At 41.8% G+C, this 19,099-nt stretch overlaps 1 protein-coding gene across 3 annotated transcripts in view; it reads left to right on the top strand.

Annotated features, from left to right (window-relative positions):
- Positions 1 to 19,099, top strand: part of LOC122793038 — a 1,023,021-nt gene that overhangs the window by 16,168 nt on the left and 987,754 nt on the right. For all 3 annotated transcript variants that reach the window (XM_044060702.1, XM_044060700.1, XM_044060701.1), the window contains exon 2: positions 12,355 to 12,518. In XM_044060702.1, coding sequence (XP_043916637.1) covers positions 12,362 to 12,518 — 157 coding nt within the window. In that variant the 5' untranslated portion in view covers positions 12,355 to 12,361. The remainder of the gene's footprint in view (positions 1 to 12,354; positions 12,519 to 19,099) is intronic.

The raw sequence follows: 19,099 nt of genomic DNA, 5'->3' as shown, positions 1-19,099 counted from the left end.
AGTGCAGACACCATCCTTCTTGGTACCAACTAGTTTGGTGCAGACTTCTCGGCACAGACTCCTTCGGCTCCGACAGTTTTCTCGTCACAGAGCCTTTCCTCGGCACCGACTGTTTCGGTGCAAGCAACCCCCTTTCTGACGACACCTTTCTCGATGCAGGAATCTTCTGCACCAGTTTCGGGGCAGACATTACCTATACAGATATACCTTGTCGGTGGTCGCGCTAGCCCCTTTTTGGACAGGCCTGGGTCACCTTCAGGCTTTTCAATGAGGTCTACCAAAAGCCTTTCAGAACACTATGTGCTATGTCTTGTACACCAGCTGCTCTTGACCAGAGGAATTACTGCACCTTCAAAAGTGTCTTTTCCCTCTGGAGTTGATCACCCTTCACCACAGACTCCTACCTATTTTCCTTCTACCTCTTTGGAGATGCCAAAGCATCCCCCTCAGACCGAGCCCACAGTCCTCGGAAAAGACATTGGCCGTTACTTCTCGACCACCTCTGTCTGAGACTACTACTTCCTCTGAGCCTCAGCTGTCTGAAATCACAACCCCTGTACATCAGGCGCAAGGCTCTCTGGCCATCCCCCCCCCCCAAGGAAACTCCATCCTTGCAGTCTTCCTCAGAGTCTTTCACTGAGGAAGCTCACCGCAAGACTGTGTGTAAGAGGAAGCACATGGACTCCGCGGAGGAGTCATTGACCGAAGGCACAGACTACGATGACAGGGAGGGGTCCCCACATTCACCTTCGGATGAAGTTTCCTTTGGTGACATCCTCGAAGTTTGAGGTGACTGGAAATCATGTAACCCTTCCTCAGGGGAGTCTTGTGTTCCTGCAGGCTTTTCGCACCCGAACCCCAACCTCCTGGGTTATCCCTTTTGCTGATAAGCTCGTCAAGCTCATCGTGCAGCGAGCTTGGAAGGCACCGGACTCTATAGAGGCCATACCTCTTAGGCCAGATAAAATCCTTTCTTCCCCAGAAGTGCCCCCATTGGTCGAAAGGTCTTCCTGTAGGTGCAGTGGTGGTGGCTGTCGTTACAAAGAACGAACTGGCAGAGGAGAGCCAGACTGTTCACCCACCAAATAAAGAATCCCGGGCGGTGGATAGATTAGGGAAGCGAGTTTTTGCATCGACTTTTACTGTTGGGTCCTTGAACTACCTGGCACATTTCACAAGGCTACAGAGAGACTTTGTGTCCGAACTCTGAGACCTTGGCAGGAGCAGTTTCTGATGAGGTCCGTGACAAAAGTGTCCTCTCAGTTAGTTAGCGACCCTAGAATCTGTTTCCAATTCTTCAATGCGTTTGATATCCCATGCTACTGAGGGAGTGGCAAGAGCTGCGGGTAGAGGCATAGTCATGAGACGCCATGCTTGGATGCGCCTTTGTGATTTTGTGGACCCCTTCAAGGCATTCTTTCTTAATGCCCCTATTGAGACCTCTATCTTGTTTGCATCCAAGGTAAAAGATACTTTGACCAGATGTGAACAGGATGGTAAGTGGCACAAAAAGTCCCAGGGTCCTTTCCGAGACACTTGGGCCGAGTTTTCCCCCAGAGGCAGAGGGGGAAACTCTAATGGAAGATGTCCCTTTCGGGGCAGGGGAGGGCCGGGAAACTGGGGATCCAGAGGATCCTTCTCTGGGCAGCGCTCCTGAGGAGCGGTCCAATTGCTTTCCTCTGGAAGCTGTAGGGGGTTGTTTTTCCTTGTACCCTTCTGCCCGGCAAACCATAACCACAGATGCTTGGGTACAATGGATCATCACCAGAGGATACCATATTCCATTATTATCCACTCCCACCTTACCCCACGTGCCACCTAATCAAAGGGAGGCCGTAGCTGTAGAGATATCAAGGCTGCTTCAAAAAAGTCATCCAAACAGTCCCCACAGACCAGACAGGATCCAACTTCTACTCAAGATGGGAACTGGAGACCAATTCTGGATCTCAGCGCCCTAAACAAATTTGTAGAGACACAAAAATTCCTGATGGTCACGGTTCATTCTCTTCTTCCACTTTTGGAAAAAGGCGATTGGATGTGCTTCATAGATCTTCAAGATGCGTACTACCACATAAAGGTGGAAAGGCACTCGGGGAAGATATCTTCGCTTCCAGGAGGGAGCCGGTCATTATCAGTTCCACGTACTGCCCTTCGGACTCGCTACACCCCCCAGAGTGTTCACAAAGTGCATGGCAGTAGTCACAGCTCATCTGCGGCTTCAAGGATTCCAGGCGTTTCCTTACCTAGACAACTGGCTCATTACTGCCCCAACAAGACGTCTACTTGATCAGGCCTTGACTTACACTCTGTAAACTGGAAGAAGTCTCACCTTACTCCAAGTCGGTCATTGGAGTACATTGGAGTGATTCTGGACACACTGACTTGTACAGCCTCCCTACCAGATCACAGAATTCAGAGGATCAAGCAACCTGTCCAGACAATACTGTCTCAAAATCTAGCCTCCGCTCGATCCGTTCAACTGCTGGGACCAGTGGCAGCCTCCATCACCATAGACAACATAGCAAGGTTACACATGAGACTTCTTCAATCACTGCTTCTTACTCAGTGGTACCCATCCTAGCACCCCTTATCCTTTCCGATTCGAATAACCAACATTTGCAAACAGGACTTGCTCTGGTGGATGTCAAACAATCCTCACCAGTGTTCTTGCCCCTTCAACCCTCATCAGCCCAACGCCACAGTGACCATGACCACGGACACCTCCCTTATGGGGTGGGGGGGGGCTGTTTTGGGGAAGAACATTCCAAGGCACTTGGCCACAGATGGGAGACCCATCTGCATTTCAATGTCCTAGAACTGAGGGCGGTACTACTAGTGTTACAAGCATTCCAGTCATTCCTTCCGTCAGGGATAATTGCAATCTACTTGGACAACATGGCAGTAATCTGGTACATCAACAAACTAGAGGGAAACGGATCATACCCACTCTGTCGAGAGGCCATGAGAATTTGGCAATGGGCAATAGCCTCCAACCATTTTCTGATAGCGATGCACATTCCCGGGAACTCCAGTGTGATAGCAGACAAATTAAGCAGATGCCTTCTACAGCTTCACAAGTGGTCTCTCAAGCCCCTTGTGGCGACCAAGACTTTTGTCCACTGGGGCCAGCCTTGCTGCGATCCATTTGCATCCCAGTCCAATCAGACGTGCAGCAACTACTTTTCCTTGATTTCCCCCTCCTGGGACAGTTGCAGAGAGATGCTCTAGCCCACGATTGGCCCTCAGGTCTACTATATGCCTATCCTCTAATACCCCATGTGCCCCTGTTCCTATCGTACTAGAATATCTTTCAGACCTTTTTAAATCTGGAGTAGCAGCCTTCACAGTTCGTGTTCATTTAGCTGCAATTTCTAATTTTCAAAATGGCTTCCAGGGCTTTTCCTTAATGTCACACAGACTTTGTAAGACCTTTCTGAATGGGCATAACTCAACTAAAACCTCCATTCAGAGAACCTGTTCAACCTTGGGACCTGGCCTTAGTCCTTCAAGAGTTGACAAATTCTCCTTTTGAGCCTGCATCTACCTGTGACCTAAAGTATCTTTCATGAAAAAGTTGCTATTACCTCTGCCAGACGTATTTCTGAATTACAGGCCTTATCTATCAAACCCCCCTACCTCATCTTCCACAATGACAGAGTTTCATTAAGAACCAATCCAATCTTCTTGCCCAAGGTCGTTTCTAAGTTCTCTATCAGTCAGACTATATTGATTTGCCAGTCTTCTTCCCTAATTCTAACAGAGGGGAATATTGCCTGCATACCTTGGATGTACATACATTTTACCTAGACAGGACTAAATCTACTAGAAAATCTGACAAGCTGTTTTTAGCCTTTCCTGATTCCAGATTAGGTTGCCCAGTTAATAAAGTTACTTTAGCCATTTGGTTGAGAAATTGTATTGCCTTCATTTATGGCAAGAATGGTATCCCTTTACCTGACAGAGTAAAGGCCCACTCTACAAGATCAGTGTCTATGTCTGCAGTCTTCCATGCTAGAACTTCTGAGTAACATTTGTGCAGCAGCAACCTGGGCTAGGCCTCATACCTTCATTGCTCATTACAAATTGGACTTTGCCTCCAGAGGCAGAGCTTCCTTTGGCTCTGTGGTTGCTCCGGAATGTCCTTCCATAATGCCGCCCAGGGAATGAGGTAACTAGGGACTCTGTCCCATACGTAGGGGATAAACGAAGATAAAGAAATGTCTTGCCATAACATTCCATCTGTGTTGTTTCATCTTCGTTTATTCATTACGGCCCACCCATCTTCCCCAACCGAAGGTTTATGGTGGATCTCATTGTCCTTTCCAGTTGTTAGGTCATGTCTGATGAGGTAGCCTCGGCTTCACTTTCTTTTTTTACAACTTGCAAACTAGATCTGAGGTAATGGGGAGAAGGGCATGTTGGGTAGAATCTTAGCTCAAGAGGTTTGTGGCTGACATGAGCTTGGAATGAAGGCTGGCTCTGTTCAGAGGTCGGAACCGTATCCCATGCGTAATTAATAAATGAAGATGAAAGAGCAAAGATGGAACATTATGGTAAGACAACTTCTTTTTCCAGGGGGTATTCCTCATCCTGTAGATCAGACTCTGTTTCCGCCTGTTCTTTGTCACATGTTGTCCCAAGGAGTGATGGAAACTGTTCCTCCTTCCTAGCTGGGGAAAGGGTTTTATTTATGGATGATCTTGGGCTCAAAGAAAGAAAACACTTTGAGACCAGTTGTGAATTTTTTCTTTTCTGAACATGTTTGTGAGGGTGCCCAAATTCACCAACCCAGTACTAGTTCTCTGGTTTTACAATATTTGTGAGTTCCTATCCTTTGACCTTTCTTATTCCTCCTCTCAAGGTTGATTTATCAGCCATTGCAGCATGTTTGCCCATGGATCCTTCTTTCATTGCAGTAGTTTTGCACAAGAGGCTTTTTAGAAAACCAGTGGCCCCTCTTTTGGATTTTAATTTTGTTAGAGAAGCTAAAACTTGCTCCATTTTGAGCCAGCTGCTGTGGCTGATTTGAGGTTCTTAACCTGGAAAACAGTTTTACTGATTCTGTGACCTCTGTAAGAAGGGTGTTTGGGCTGACTCACAATAAGAGTCTACAACACATTCTCCTTTTCCATTGGGACAGGGTGTCTGAGAACTAATCCGTTTATGCCTAAAGTGGTATCCAAGTTTGCTTTAAGCCAAACTATCCATCTTCCCATTTTTTTTTTTTTTTTTTTTTCCTGAAGCTAAAAATGAGGGAGAGAAGATACTCCGTATCTTGAAGGTCCCACAGACAAATCTCTTACTATCTTGACTGAACTAAATCTTTCATATCTATGGATCAGTTGTCCATTTTTTGTGAAGGTAAGAAGGTTCTACCTGTCTCAAGACAGACCATTTCCAAATGGTCGCACCATAACAAATCTATTCTAGGCAGGGTCCAGGCCCACTCTTTCAGAGCCTTGGCTTTATCTATGACTTTTTTTTGAGAAGGGTTGGATTCTAGAAGTATTCTTGAAGCTGCTACTTTATCCTGTGTACATACTTTTACAAAGCAGTATAAGCTTGATTCCTTCTCTAGGTCTAGATTAAGCTTGCCTAAATTTGTCTTTTAGTTGGTCAGCTTGACCTACTTGAAAAATTTGGGCATGTAGAAAGTGCCCTGAAGCTTTGGAAGCTGGCCATCCATTATATCCATGGCAGAATATAACCCATATAGTGAAGGCTACTGCAGCGGTATCATTCGAACATGTACTGTTATGGTAAGTTCACCTTGCACAACTGTACTTGTACTTTGCTACAAGGTTTGATTCCCTCAGCCCTTATTTGCCTACTCTGACCTTGAGCAAGTTAGTTAAGCAGACGTTGCTCCCAGGCCGCCTCTGAAAAGGGACTGTTTGTCCAGTCGGCCTACCTGGTTAATGGTGGTGGTTTGTAGTTCTTATTTCTTAATAAACTGTCTCTCCTCCTCCACACTTACTGCTGCTTAAAAAAATATTCAGTTTCTGGGGTTTTCTGTTGACTTGAAACTTTAGAATTTTTGCTTGGGTTGTATAAACTTCAGTTTATTCTCTGGCTTTGGATGTTGGGTCTTGGGAGCCTGTCAATCTTCCTGTTTTTCGTAAAGCACAGCGTGTGAAAACTTGTTTTTTTCCCTCTAGAATTTATATACCTGTATGATTTCTGGTTACACACACATATACACACATATGTACACATATACATATACACACACTTTCCCGGTTAGTAGAGGCTTATTCACTTCTTCCTAGTGCTTCCATGTGTTTTAACTGTGGAGAAAATCTTTCCCTATTATCTGTTTAATTTGCAACTATGGCAAGTAGGCTAAACTGTCTAACGGTATGTATTTTTATAATTTGAGTAATGGGATACCGTATTCTCTTTCTGTGAATGAAGACAACTTTATTTGTAATTAAGGATCTTTCTACACACACTGAAGAGAGTAATCCTTGCAGTTGTATGCAATCTGTTAAGACAAGCCGTAGCACTTAACTTTGCTATATTGTACTTGTTAACTTTGCTGTAGCACACAAAAAGACCGACCCTACTATTTTTACAGACAGTTCATCACATTCCATAAATGGCATTATTACTAGCAAGCTTTTTACTGCTTGCAGTTTTTACAGATGTAACAGTACTATCAGTAGTAGTGCTAAACTAGCTATGTGGCCCCTCTTTCCTCACATTTTAAAACTGAGTGTCTGTAGGTAATACTTGGTCAGGCACGCATTAAATTCTGGTAACAAAGGTGCAGATTGCTTGATTTTTTTTTTTAATGTATTTTTATTGCATAAAAATCTCTCTGTACAGTAACATTTTAGCACCCCTTAATGTCAAGCTGAAACTCTGTTTCATAAAACAGCAGACAAGACCCAATGGGTAACATTTAATTTTGAGGGGGCAAACATTTTTATTCCAATATAGGACCATTTTTCCCCAGGGAAGAAAGTAAATCCGAGTTTTTTTCAGCCATGGATTATTCTCTGGATACTAGGGCTCCTGGCATCCCTGATTCCTTTAGCCAGACTGTACATGAGAAAGATTCAGTGGTACATAAAATTTTGCTCCAGGATTCCTTCCAAGCAGGCTTATTAGAAAGCATAGGCATATTTTGATTTCTTTGGATGGGAACATTCCTGTATGCATTTCCACTGATATCTAGGGTCATTCTGAAGATTCCTAAGGATTCTGCAAAGATCATTGTGGGGGACTCCCTTCTGGCCTTGGCAACAGTGGTTCTCTCTCTTTATTTGTAAATGGCCAAGGGCGATCACCACAAGCATCCTCACAGAATGGACCTACTTACACAAGGCACATCCCAACATAAAAACTTCAAACTTCCTGGTTGAAAGTTTTAATACATTTCAGGCTCCGGCTCCTATTTTTTGAGGAAGTGCAATGGGTATTATGAAGAAACCTGCTACTAGGTAATCGTATCCCTACTATTAAGGAAAATTCTATTTGGTGGCCAAATGAGGACCAGGACCCATTTTAAGGCTAGTAGTTCTCTGTTTGTGCAACATTTGTGAGTTGTTCTCTGTCGTTTTACCGGCCATTTCATATGTATGCTAATGAATCTTCCCCTTCCATTGCATTTCTGTATTACTGGACTACATGAAAAGAGACATGGAAGAGCTCTCTGTTCATGTGGCTCAGGCAGGTATGACCCTAGCCTTGAGTAGCATCCTGCCTTCATCCAGAATGATACCACAGTATAAGGACAAAATGATTGGCTAAACTTCTGGTGTCATTCAAATGGGATCCAGTATCTGTCTGCCTGGGACGACATCAACAGACCACGATGCTTTGCCAGAGATGGTCTGCGCCTGTCACCCCTGGGATTAAAGTTACTGGCCAAGGCTCTTGCCACCCCTATAGTGCCTTTTTTAGGCAAAGTTCAAAGGACAACCACCATCGTAACAGGTACAAACATGCAACCACCACCACCGTAACAGGTACAAGCTTGCAAAATCTGAAGGTAATGCTACTCAATACTAGAAGTCTAAACCTCAAGAAGCACTCTTAAAAATGGAGAACAATATCTGTGCAGTAACTGAGACCTGGTTCAAGGCTCCAGAGAGCACCCCTGCATTACCAGGCTACAACTCTTACCACACATTTCGGCCACCAAACTAGGACCGAAACACTAAGGGTGGAGGAGTGTCCATACTTACAGGATATTCACAACACCAGGCTAGTTGCCCAACACAATGCATCTGAAATTCTCCAGGTGCAACTAACACTAGGTAAGACTGTAATCCAAACTGTAATTGTAGCTTGCTACAGATCCCCCACCATGCCCCAAGATTCTCACTACACCTTTCTAAACATACTGGAAAATATTAAGATACAACCAAACACCCTAATACTGGGTGATTTCAACTATTCTGCCATTAACTGAGAAAACTACTTGTGTACCAACAGCTTTGCCCAACGATTCTTGGAATTCATGAATTTCAATGCCCTGGATCAGCTAATCCTTAGTCCCACCAGGGGCTCCAATATCCTAGACCTGGTCATTACCAACATGGAAAATCGATGCTCCACACCTATGGTCACCCCGTCTGACCATAAGCTAATCTCCCTTGACATGCACATCCCACCCCCACCCCCCAGTTAGGAAACCTCCGTAAAAAACTTCTCCAAAGCCAACTTCATGCTACTCAAGTCAGAAGTGACAAACTTCATGACACCCATGCAGACGGGAACTGAAAGTTCGAATGCTGGATCCTACACTAACACTGTACGAGCACATCCACTCATGCATGAATCGTGCCACCCCCAATAGATCCAAGACGCTCTCCACCAAAAAAAAGGAAGCCAATCTGGTGGTCCCTTGCCATAAACAAACTTTACAACAAAAGGAAGAAACTGTTGCAGAAAAGAGGAAAATCCCAGTAGGAAGCTGAGATCCCTCATAAAATCCTCCAATGCTAGTTACGAAAATAAAATTGCGAAAGATTCCAAAGGCAGCCACAAGGAATTCTATAGCTATAGAATGTACTGTGTTTCTGTGGAATAAAGTGAACTGAAGTGTGCTGAGCCGTCCGTGGGCTTTTTCACAATTTTCTAAGCTTGCCCTGCTCAGGGGTTTATTGTTTTTGCCTGAAAACTGCTTCATTTTGTGGATTACATTCTATAGCTATGTCTAGAATCTAAATGGCAATGCTCAGATCTGCTCTGAGCTACAACAGAATGGCATTAAATATACTGATCCCAAGGATATTGCCAGTATCCTGGCAGATCGATTCAGTGCAAACTTCATCCCCCTCTAACCCCCTAAAGGGCCCATCTCAATACCAAAAGATTGCCAAATTCCAGTAATAACGGCCACACAGGAAAAAAAAAACGCACTCTCCAAAGCTAAGAATACAGCATCCATGGGGCCAGACAACATCGCAGACTGAACTACAAAATGAACTGGCACCTCAACTAAGTACCAAGTTTTAATCATAGCCTCACCTCAGGCTTCGTGCCCACTGAGTGGCGCACAGCTACAGTTATCCCACTCCACAAGGGGGGATCCACCTTGGATCCTGGGAACTGCTGCCCCATCAGTCTGACGAGCCTGATTTGCAAGGCTGTGGAACGTGTTATCATGGAACTTATAAACAAAGACATTGGCACCCTTCAAACACTAGACCCCATGTGGTTTGGGTTTGTGAAGGGCCGATCTTGTCTCCTGAACCTGATTGACTTTGTCGAATCAGTCTCCAGAGTCGTGGACAAGGTTGTTGGTCCACATAGCTTATCTGGATCTCGCCAAGGCCTTCAATACCATCCCACACTCTTGAATCATAGATAAACTTACTAAGCTGGGCATTAATCCCTATGTCACTCGATGGGTTGCCAACTGGCTTACTGAGAGAACCCACACTGTAAAAGTAGCAGACTCCAAATCCAGCTCCAGATAAGTGGAGTACCTCAAGGTTCAGTCCTGGGGACCCCTCTTCTTTGGCATCTACTTCTCGGAAGTACAACACTAAGGGACTCTGGCTAACTAAGTTTGCAGATGATTGCAAACCGGGAGCCATTTATTGAATCCCCAAGATGTGGATATTCTACAAAAGGGCCTTGGAGGAACAGATGCTTGGTGCCAGAGCCATGGGCTCAAGCTCAACGCCAAGAAATGTATAGTTATCCCCTTTGGGGAAAAAACATGTATCCGTGAATTACCACATAGGTGGCAGTACACTAAACACCGAAAGTGCGATAAGAGACTTTGGGACACAGGTGGACAGTGGTCTCACCTTCGATAACCACATCACTGCAACAGTCAGGAAATCCTATGTGGCACACACCATCACTAAGGGATTTTCATCCAGAAGAAAGGTCATTGTCCCACTGTACTCATCCCTCATTAGACCCATTATAGAATGCAATGCTCTGTTTGGTATGTACCTCTCAAGACATTTGCAACAACTGGAAAGCTGCAGAAATACCTCACTAAAAGAATCACAGGCCTAAAGCAGGTGCCCTATGCTGACAGTCTTAAAAAAAAAAAAAAAAAAAAACTCCACCTATACTCTCGCATATAGTCTACTCAGAGGTGATCTCTGTTTAACATACAAGGTCATGTCAAACGCAGAACTGTTGGGCTTGCTACACACACGCTCCAGGGATCTAAACCTTATCATAATGAGCAAAACATGCTGGAGGGATAGGTTTCTGACCCAGAGACTTCCCAGACTCTGGAATAGACTACCCATACATGTCAAGCAGAGCACCTCTGTGGCCCTCTTCAAAAGGAACCTTGATGATTGGATGGGCGATGGGGAAATTCACCCTGGGGATCACGTCAGTCGCCCTGCTAGACAGGGGTCCAGGGAGCTAAATACTGTGGGAAGAAATAGCCAGGGAATTATTATGGCTAGCCCTGTATAGGCCCTAGGGCCGATAGCCTAGTACCAACCTATGAAAGGTTAGCCTAGTACCAACCTATGAAAGGTGTTCTGCATAGCCATCCACATAGAAAGTAAGTGGCTGCTCCTTGCAATTTTAACTTTGTTTTTTGAAGTAATTTTAACTTTGTTTTTCAAAAATTAGTTGGTTCAAATGGAGTAAGTTAATCAGGTTGGTTTGAGTATCATAACATTGAAAATGAGTTTTGCTGACTGGTCTGACTTCTGCAACAATAAGTTTCAAACTCTCGTGGTGTGTCGGCCTTCTTATTTTCTACGAAAGACTGGGCTTCCTTGAGAAGTAATCCTTCATTTATGCCTGAAGTGGTATCTTTTTACTTTGAACCAAACTATCAATCTCCTTGTCTCCTTTCCTGAACCTAGAAAGGAGTAAAAGAGTATTCTTCATACTCTGAATGTCCACAAATACTCCTGATATTATCTTCATTGAACTGAAAAAACTTCAGAACCTTTATCAGTTTTTCATAAACTATGAAAATAAGTAAAAAACTGTCTCAAATTAGATTGTCACACTACATCCGTTTTGTTCTACTTACCATAACAAGTTTGGTCCAGGCAAGGGTAAAACAAATTTTACTAAGACTTTGGCATCTTTCATAGCGTTTTGGAAAGGGTTGGATTCTAGCGGTATTCTAGACGCAGCAAATTGGTCCTCTGTGCGTACCATTACAAAGCACTACGTTTCCAGGTCCACTGCAAGCTTTACTTGGACCATTCTGCAGAGAGTCTTCTGGACCCTCAACCTTCCTTCTCCCAGTAAATATAAGCTATGCTATTCTAGCCATATGGCTAAGGCTTACTGCAGTAGTGAGGAAATGTGAACATAGTACAGCTGTATAAGTGAACTTGCCACAGGTAGATGTTCGAATGATGAATGCTGCAGTAGGAGCTCCCTTCCATTCCCTTATTTTTTTGTATGTTTTTGTTGCCATGGTGTGAACATTGCAACAGGCAATGTTAGGTAAGTAGTATCCAGAGCCCCCTGCTTTCCTTTTTTAGTTGGCATGAAGGATCTGAAGGACTTGTACCCAGACTGATTTGTTTTCAGCTCTGATCGAGCTATCCACAGACTGGGTTTGTGGAAGTTGCTGTTATCGTGAAGCTGGCTGTTGTATCCTGTGCGGGATATAACCCATATAGCAAAGGTTATTGCAGCAATGATTACTCAAACCTCTGTTATGCTAAGTTTGCTTGCAGAACTGTACTTTTCTGGATAGATGTATGAATAGTGATGTAGATGTCACAGTTTCAGCACTTTCATACCCCCCACCCCCATCCCACCAAACAAAATGTATTTATTGCAGTGTGTGGTTTATCTTTGTATTGCTTTAAATTTAAGTATCATCCTATACATTGTTTTAATGTGTTGGTAAACGAACCCCAAATAAAATCCTAATACATTTTTTCCTTCCAGCTTAGAAATGAGCATCACTGTTTCAAAGGGGAATGCCCTAGAGGCACTTGGTAATTCTGTCTTGGATAACGTGAAAGAAAGAATGAGAGATAAGAAGAATGGAACTTTAAAAAAAGTGAAGTTGAGTAACTCACTGGTATCCAAAATAAAATCAAAAAACCTAAGTAAGTAAGAAGTTTTGTATGCAACTTTTTATGCATCTTTTTCTAAATTTGTACTCTTCATTCATGTTTCGCATTGTTTAGTAGCAAGCACAGATATTAGTGAAAACCTTCAGCTTTTAACTGCCTGTAAGTTGATGTCTTACCGCAGAGAGATGGAGGTCTTTCTGCAGCCATGGCCGTGTGGGTTTGATAGTGGATCCAGGTATTGGAATAGACTATTTATATGGGAGTGTGAGGCTGGATGGCCTGCTTGCTGATTCAGAGGGAGGAGGGCCATTCAGTCATGCTGCTAGACTGCTGTCTGGCAGATGCTTCAGCTGTCTCACATGAGGGGAATGGCTTAAGCACTGACCTAGTACCATTTGCTTTAGGTGGGGTATGCTTATGCAGAGGCTCGTATTCTTTTCTGGTCCAGCAGTGTATGGTATATTGTGGCCACTGGTAGGAGAATAGAATGGGGCATGACATCAAGTCCAAGCTAGACATGTATGATGTGCCATCACTTGGCTTTGAAAGTCCAGTGCCCAATCCATGAACTAACATTATAAATGAAGTTTATCCCCTCCTGCAAAGAGTGGTGTGGTGTGGCATGCTGATAGCAGAGAAATAGCTGGAAAGATGGGGGGATGAAAATGAATGGATGGAAGGGGCTAAATGGTTATACTGGAGGAAGCAATGTCAACAGCCAGATGCTCCCTCATCAGTGAGGCATGTGTATGTCTAACTCAGTGATATTTTTTTGTCCATTGCTTATATTGGGAAAAAAAGGATTAGCCTGCCATCACAGTGTATCTGGTTGTAGAACTCAAAATCTCAAATGAAAGTAGGAATTGGTTGTTACATATGTACAAACACCTTCACTGCTGTTGATGCCAGACAGATTTCTTCAGCTCTGCTGGTGAAGGTTCTCTTATTATGTTTATCATATTGATCACTGCTGCAGTAGCCTTAGCAGTATGGGTTATATCCTGCTAAGGATATAACAGCTGACCAGCGTCTAAAGCTTCAAGGCACCTTCCATGCACCCAAACAGTCAGCTTGAGCTGAGCTGATTTTAAAAAGACAGGTTTGGTCATCAAGCCCTTCAGAGCTTTCCCCTGCAAGCTTTTGATGATCGATGGTCTGCTTATGCTGTTCTTGGCTGGGCAGATAAAATTCCTCCCTACATTTTAATATATTGTCACACGACTTAACTGTACTTTTTAAATGACAATGGGTTCTATTAAAATTAAAACTTTAATTTTTTTGTGGAGAAGCTGTGTGTTTGTGTGCCTTTTTATTTGGGGGGGGGGGGGGTGACTTTTTTTTAAAGGCTTTAAAATTTTACCAGTGTTTGCTGCTTGTTTTTCCTGAGAAAGAGGCACCATTTTTCTGTTTGACTCTGGAATAAAACATCGATACCTCAGCTGGTCCTTCATCCAGCCACAAAAAGAAAGTTAAGCAAACAGCCTTTTCCACCACAACAGGCTAGAAATTTGTCTGGACTGTAGGTGGGAGACTCTTCTGTGGCCATAGCTTGTTTCTCAGACCACTCCTCTTTTATTCCAGATCGCTTTGGTGTAGCACCTACAGCAGCTATGGACCAGAGATTAGCCATGTCCTCTGACTGTGGGTTCCCCTTGGTAGGAAAAGAGCCACTCTTCTCAGTCCTGAGGCAGAGAACAGGTAAAGCTTCCCTATGCAGTCATTATGCTGTTCCCATCCCTGGGGAACCTACTGTTGCCCCAATTTTTCCTAACAAAAAGAAAGCTAAAACTAGGCATGTATCTGTGCCTCCTCAAACTTAGGAGAATTTTACTGGGTCTGGCAAAGTGTTTAATTCAGGCTTTTGATCCTTTTTTTATAAGGTGGTGCTCTCTCTCCCGCGCGCGCTCTCTGTCTCTCGCTCTCTCTCTGTCTCTCTCGCTCTCTCTCTGTCTCTCTCTCTCTGTCTCTGTCTCTCTCGCTCTGTCTCTGTCTCTCTCTCGCTCTGTCTCTGTCTCTCTCTCGCTCTGTCTCTCTGTCTCTCTCTCGCTCTGTCTCTGTCTCTGTCTCTCTCTCGCTCTGTCTCTCTGTCTCTCGCTCTCTGTCTCTCTCTCGCTCTCTCTCTCGCTCTCTCTCTCTCTCTCTCTCTCGCTCTCTCTCTCTCTGTCTCTCTCTCGCTCTCTCTCTGTCTCTCTCTCTCTGTCTCTCTCTCTCTCTCTCTCTGTCTCTCTCTCTCTGTCTCTGTCTCTCTCTGTCTCTCTCTCTCTCTCTCTCGCTCTCTCTCTCTGTCTCTCTCTCTCTCTCTCTCTGTCTCTCTCTCGCTCTCTCTGTCTCTCTCTCGCTCTCTCTGTCTCTCTCGCTCTCTCTCTGTCTCTCTCTGTCTCGCTCTCTCTCTGTCTCTCTCTCTCTCTGTCTCTGTCTCTCTCTCTGTCTCTCTCTCTCTCTCTCTGTCTCTCTGTCTCTCTCTCTCTGTCTCTGTCTCTGTCTCGCTCTCTCTCTGTCTCTGTCTCTCTCGCTCGCTCTCTGTCTCTCTCGCTCGCTCTCTGTCTCTCTCGCTCGCGCTCTGTCTCTCTCGCTCGCGCTCTGTCTCTCTCTCTCTCTCGCTCTCTCTCGCGCGCTGTCTCACGCGCGCTCTCGCTCTCGTTGATAGCAAAACCGCACACTTGAAGGAAATCAGGCTCAGCCTCTGGAAACACCAAAACTCTCTATTAATCCACAAGGAGACAAATAACTTTAACGCTAATAATTGTAGTGCGTTTTCGATTCGTAGTCGTCTTCAGAAAATCAAAGTCCAATAGACTAACAACAAAGACACTCCTTTTATACACAGAATAGTGCAAATTAATTAATCCATTAAACCATTAACCTTTAGACTCTTAGTACTTATTCTCCCATGAAAAATTCTAATGTTAAAAGCTTTGATCACTCAATAACACACTTAATAAAAATTTTTTATACAAACCTTTCTAAAATGAACTCCAAAATCCTATTTTGCTTGATAATATATTTTAAAAAATACACATATAATATATGTGATTATATATTAAATCTTCCAAACTTTTAACTTCATTTAAACATATTTAAATACATTAAAAAATGTTTTGGCGCCATCTGGTGTTGCAAGTGACACAAAACTACATTAAAACAAAACACAAAAGCATATTCAAATATGTTTTCCCATATATATTTGTCTAAAAATAAGATGTAAATACATAACATATTCTAACATTTCAGAACATCTAAATTAATAAATAAAATATGCAAAATGCAATACAAGATACGTGCATTCAAGATGCTATAATGATATATTTCATTATATAATTAATTAATTTAAGAATATATGTGTATCACAATACAATCAAATATACTCATAATCTTATAAATAAATGTGCCAAAAGCACACATATAGATATACCAGAAAATATGAAAATATATATAAAGATGTATAAAAAATATATATAAAATATATATATATATATATATATATATATATATATATATATATATATATATATATATATATATATATATATATATATATATATATATATATATAGAAAATGCACATATATGGAAGGGATATAACTTTTATGTTAATTGGATGGGAATGACTGACCTTAGAATCAAATGGAATTATTCTATGTATACTAAATCAATATAGTCTAAGCTATTATAAAGTTACAGCTTTGCTGCTCTCATTTTCAACACTGGGGCGATGGAAATGATGTCATTGAGACCTGGGTACTTGTTGGCTTCGAGAATTATCTGCCAAATCAATTCTTTATATTCGATAGATGTCTCCCACAGGCCTCCCCTGACATCCTTATCCACCACTTCTAACACAAAGAAATGAAATAGTGCGCTTGGGCAACTAGCTTTATGCCTATATAATGCATTTTTAACACAATTGGTCCTGATCTCGTAGTTATGTTCATAGACTCTGTTCTTGAGTTTTCTCTCAGACTTTCCAACATAGAAGGCCTCACAGGACCTGCATAAAGCGATATAAACAATACCCATCGTTTCACAATTGGCAAAACTTTTACTCTCAATAACAAAATCCCTACTAGGGATATATATTGTGTTTTTTGCCAAAATATATGAACATTGAGAGCACCTACCACATTTGTACGTGCCAATTTTCCCAGATTTTATCACTCCCATCTATTATTCTCTAATATTGTCTTTACACATCTCCCTTTTCTGTATGTGCATTTCAATGGTTGTTGGAATAGGCATCTAAGATCCGATAATTTCTCAAATCTTGCCCATTCTTCTTCCAACAATTTCTTAATTTTCACAGCTTGGCCACTGAAGTCAATAATTAAATTGCCATCTAATTCAGCCCTTTTCTGTTGTTCCTTAGCAAACCATTCCTTCCCTAGGCCTAAGATAGGTTTGAATTTAGATATTCTACCTTGTTTCACTTCTTCGGAAATAGTGCTGATAAGATCTGGTGGATAACAACGTTCCTTAAACATTTTGAACAATAGTGTACATTCCTCCTCAAAATCACATTCTCTTTACGTCATACGACTAGCTCTTACATACTGCCCTTTCACCACACTCTTCTTCTGATAATGGGGATGGGCACTATTGTAAGATAAATATGAATTTGAGAATGTATCTTTTCTGAAGATTTTTGAAAAAAAGCCCTTTTCATCTTTCCCAATATATATATCCAAATATGTAAGAGCTATTTTATCCATCTGATATGTAAATTTTAGGAATTCTGTTGATTGTGATATATGCTCAAAAAATGATTTAAAGTCTTCCTCAGAGCCTATCCATAAAAAACACATATCATCTAGAAAGCGTTGGTACAAGTTCCAACAGTGCTTAAAGGGCGAATTGATAATATATTTTTCTTCCCATGCACTTAAAATAATGTTAACATAGGTTGGGGCACATCTAGCACCCATAGCTATACCTTGTACCTGTTTAAAAAATTCGCCTTCATAGAAAATAAAATTTATTACTAAGCACCAAATCCATCAAGGTCATGATTAAGTAAAAATCATTATTATTGAATTTACCATAATCTAATAAAGCTTCCTCAAACCACTTCATACCATCAGCGTGTGGGATAGATGAAAACAAATCCACTATATCAATAGTTATGAACATAACTTCTTTCAAAAATACTTTGGGCGTTAAATTAGCTAATAGGGACCATGAGTCTTTTACTACTGCATTACCTGATAAGGACATAGCCTTTAACTTTTTATCGGCCATTTCGCTATAGGTGCTGTAACAGAATTAGCTGAGGCAACAATAGGTCTTATGGGGGGGTCATTGATTTTCTTATGGACCTTTGGTACTCCAAAAATGATGGGGGTCATAGGTTTTTCCACCTCTAAAAATTTATATGTCTGTATATCAATAGAGCCTTCTAACAGCATGTCATTTAAAACCATTGCTACCTTCCTATTACCAATATTGACCTCATTGAGTGAGGCTCTAGCATATTTTATATCATCATTCAAAAGTTCCATCATTTTGGCTTCATATGTCACTTGGTCCATAATCACGGTTCCTCCACCTTTGTCCGGTTTACACACACTGATGCTCATATCATTACTTAACTTTTTTAAGTAGTAGGTTCTTTTCCTTAGACATATTATATCTAACCCTATCCTTGGCCAATTCCGTCCTAATTTTATTTTCCATCAATAATTTGAAATTTTTCAACTGGGGGTGGAGGGTTGGGTTATATGTGCTTTTACGCCTTAACTCATTATTAATATAACCACTTTGCTGTTCCTGGAATAAAATTTCAAAATTTTTCTTCCTTAAAAATAATTTTAAATCAATCAATCTGGTGAGGTCTGCTTTTTTATTGAACAAATTTGAAACCCTTGGAAAAAAGAGAAAACCAAGTCTCATCAATATCCAAGGGGCTATAATTCAAAATATTATATCCTTTACAATTCCAAACATAACAATCTGCCTTAATATTATCAGATCTTTCTACCACTGCATTTGTTCTTTGCTGTAATTTCGATTGTGGTTCTGGTTGTAAAAGCCCATTTGGTGCCCTCGCCCCATCCCCCTCCCCCGTCTGAAAGTTTTTTTGAAAAGCATTAGTTTGTTGATAATTCTTAATTCTTTCTGACCTCCTTAACTGTGGAAATTCTGTTTCATCATCCAAGAAAACATCATTGTCAGTAACTACTTCATTCCCTACTTGTCTGTCATAATTCCGTTCATAACCAAAATTAAAAACATTATTAACCTTGAATGGTCTAGGTTTGGGATAAGCTACATTATCCTTATATTCTTGTATATCCCTATCCAACTTTTTTCATTTCCTTTCATATATGTTCCTGATGCCCTTTTCTATCCTTCCTAACATCTCATAGTACTTATTTTGATTATTATCTACAGTGAATAGCAAATCATTAATAATAGCAGCATTCAATTTATCAATTTTGCTCTGTATGAGCTCCATTTCCCTTTCATTTTCACTAATTAGAGCTCTTAGGATGTCCAAACCACACCTATTAAAAATACTTAACAAATCTTTATGTAGTTCACCTCCTTCCTTTACTCTATTTGGATACTTAAAAATTCGTAAACCTTTTGGAACAATATCCAAACTCACACATTCCTTTAAA

Source organism: Protopterus annectens, chromosome 2.part0 (assembly GCF_019279795.1).
Source record: "Protopterus annectens isolate FY-2018-M chromosome 2.part0, PAN1.0, whole genome shotgun sequence".
Taxonomy (NCBI): domain Eukaryota; kingdom Metazoa; phylum Chordata; order Ceratodontiformes; family Protopteridae; genus Protopterus; species Protopterus annectens.
This window is presented reverse-complemented; position numbering and strand designations above follow the sequence as displayed.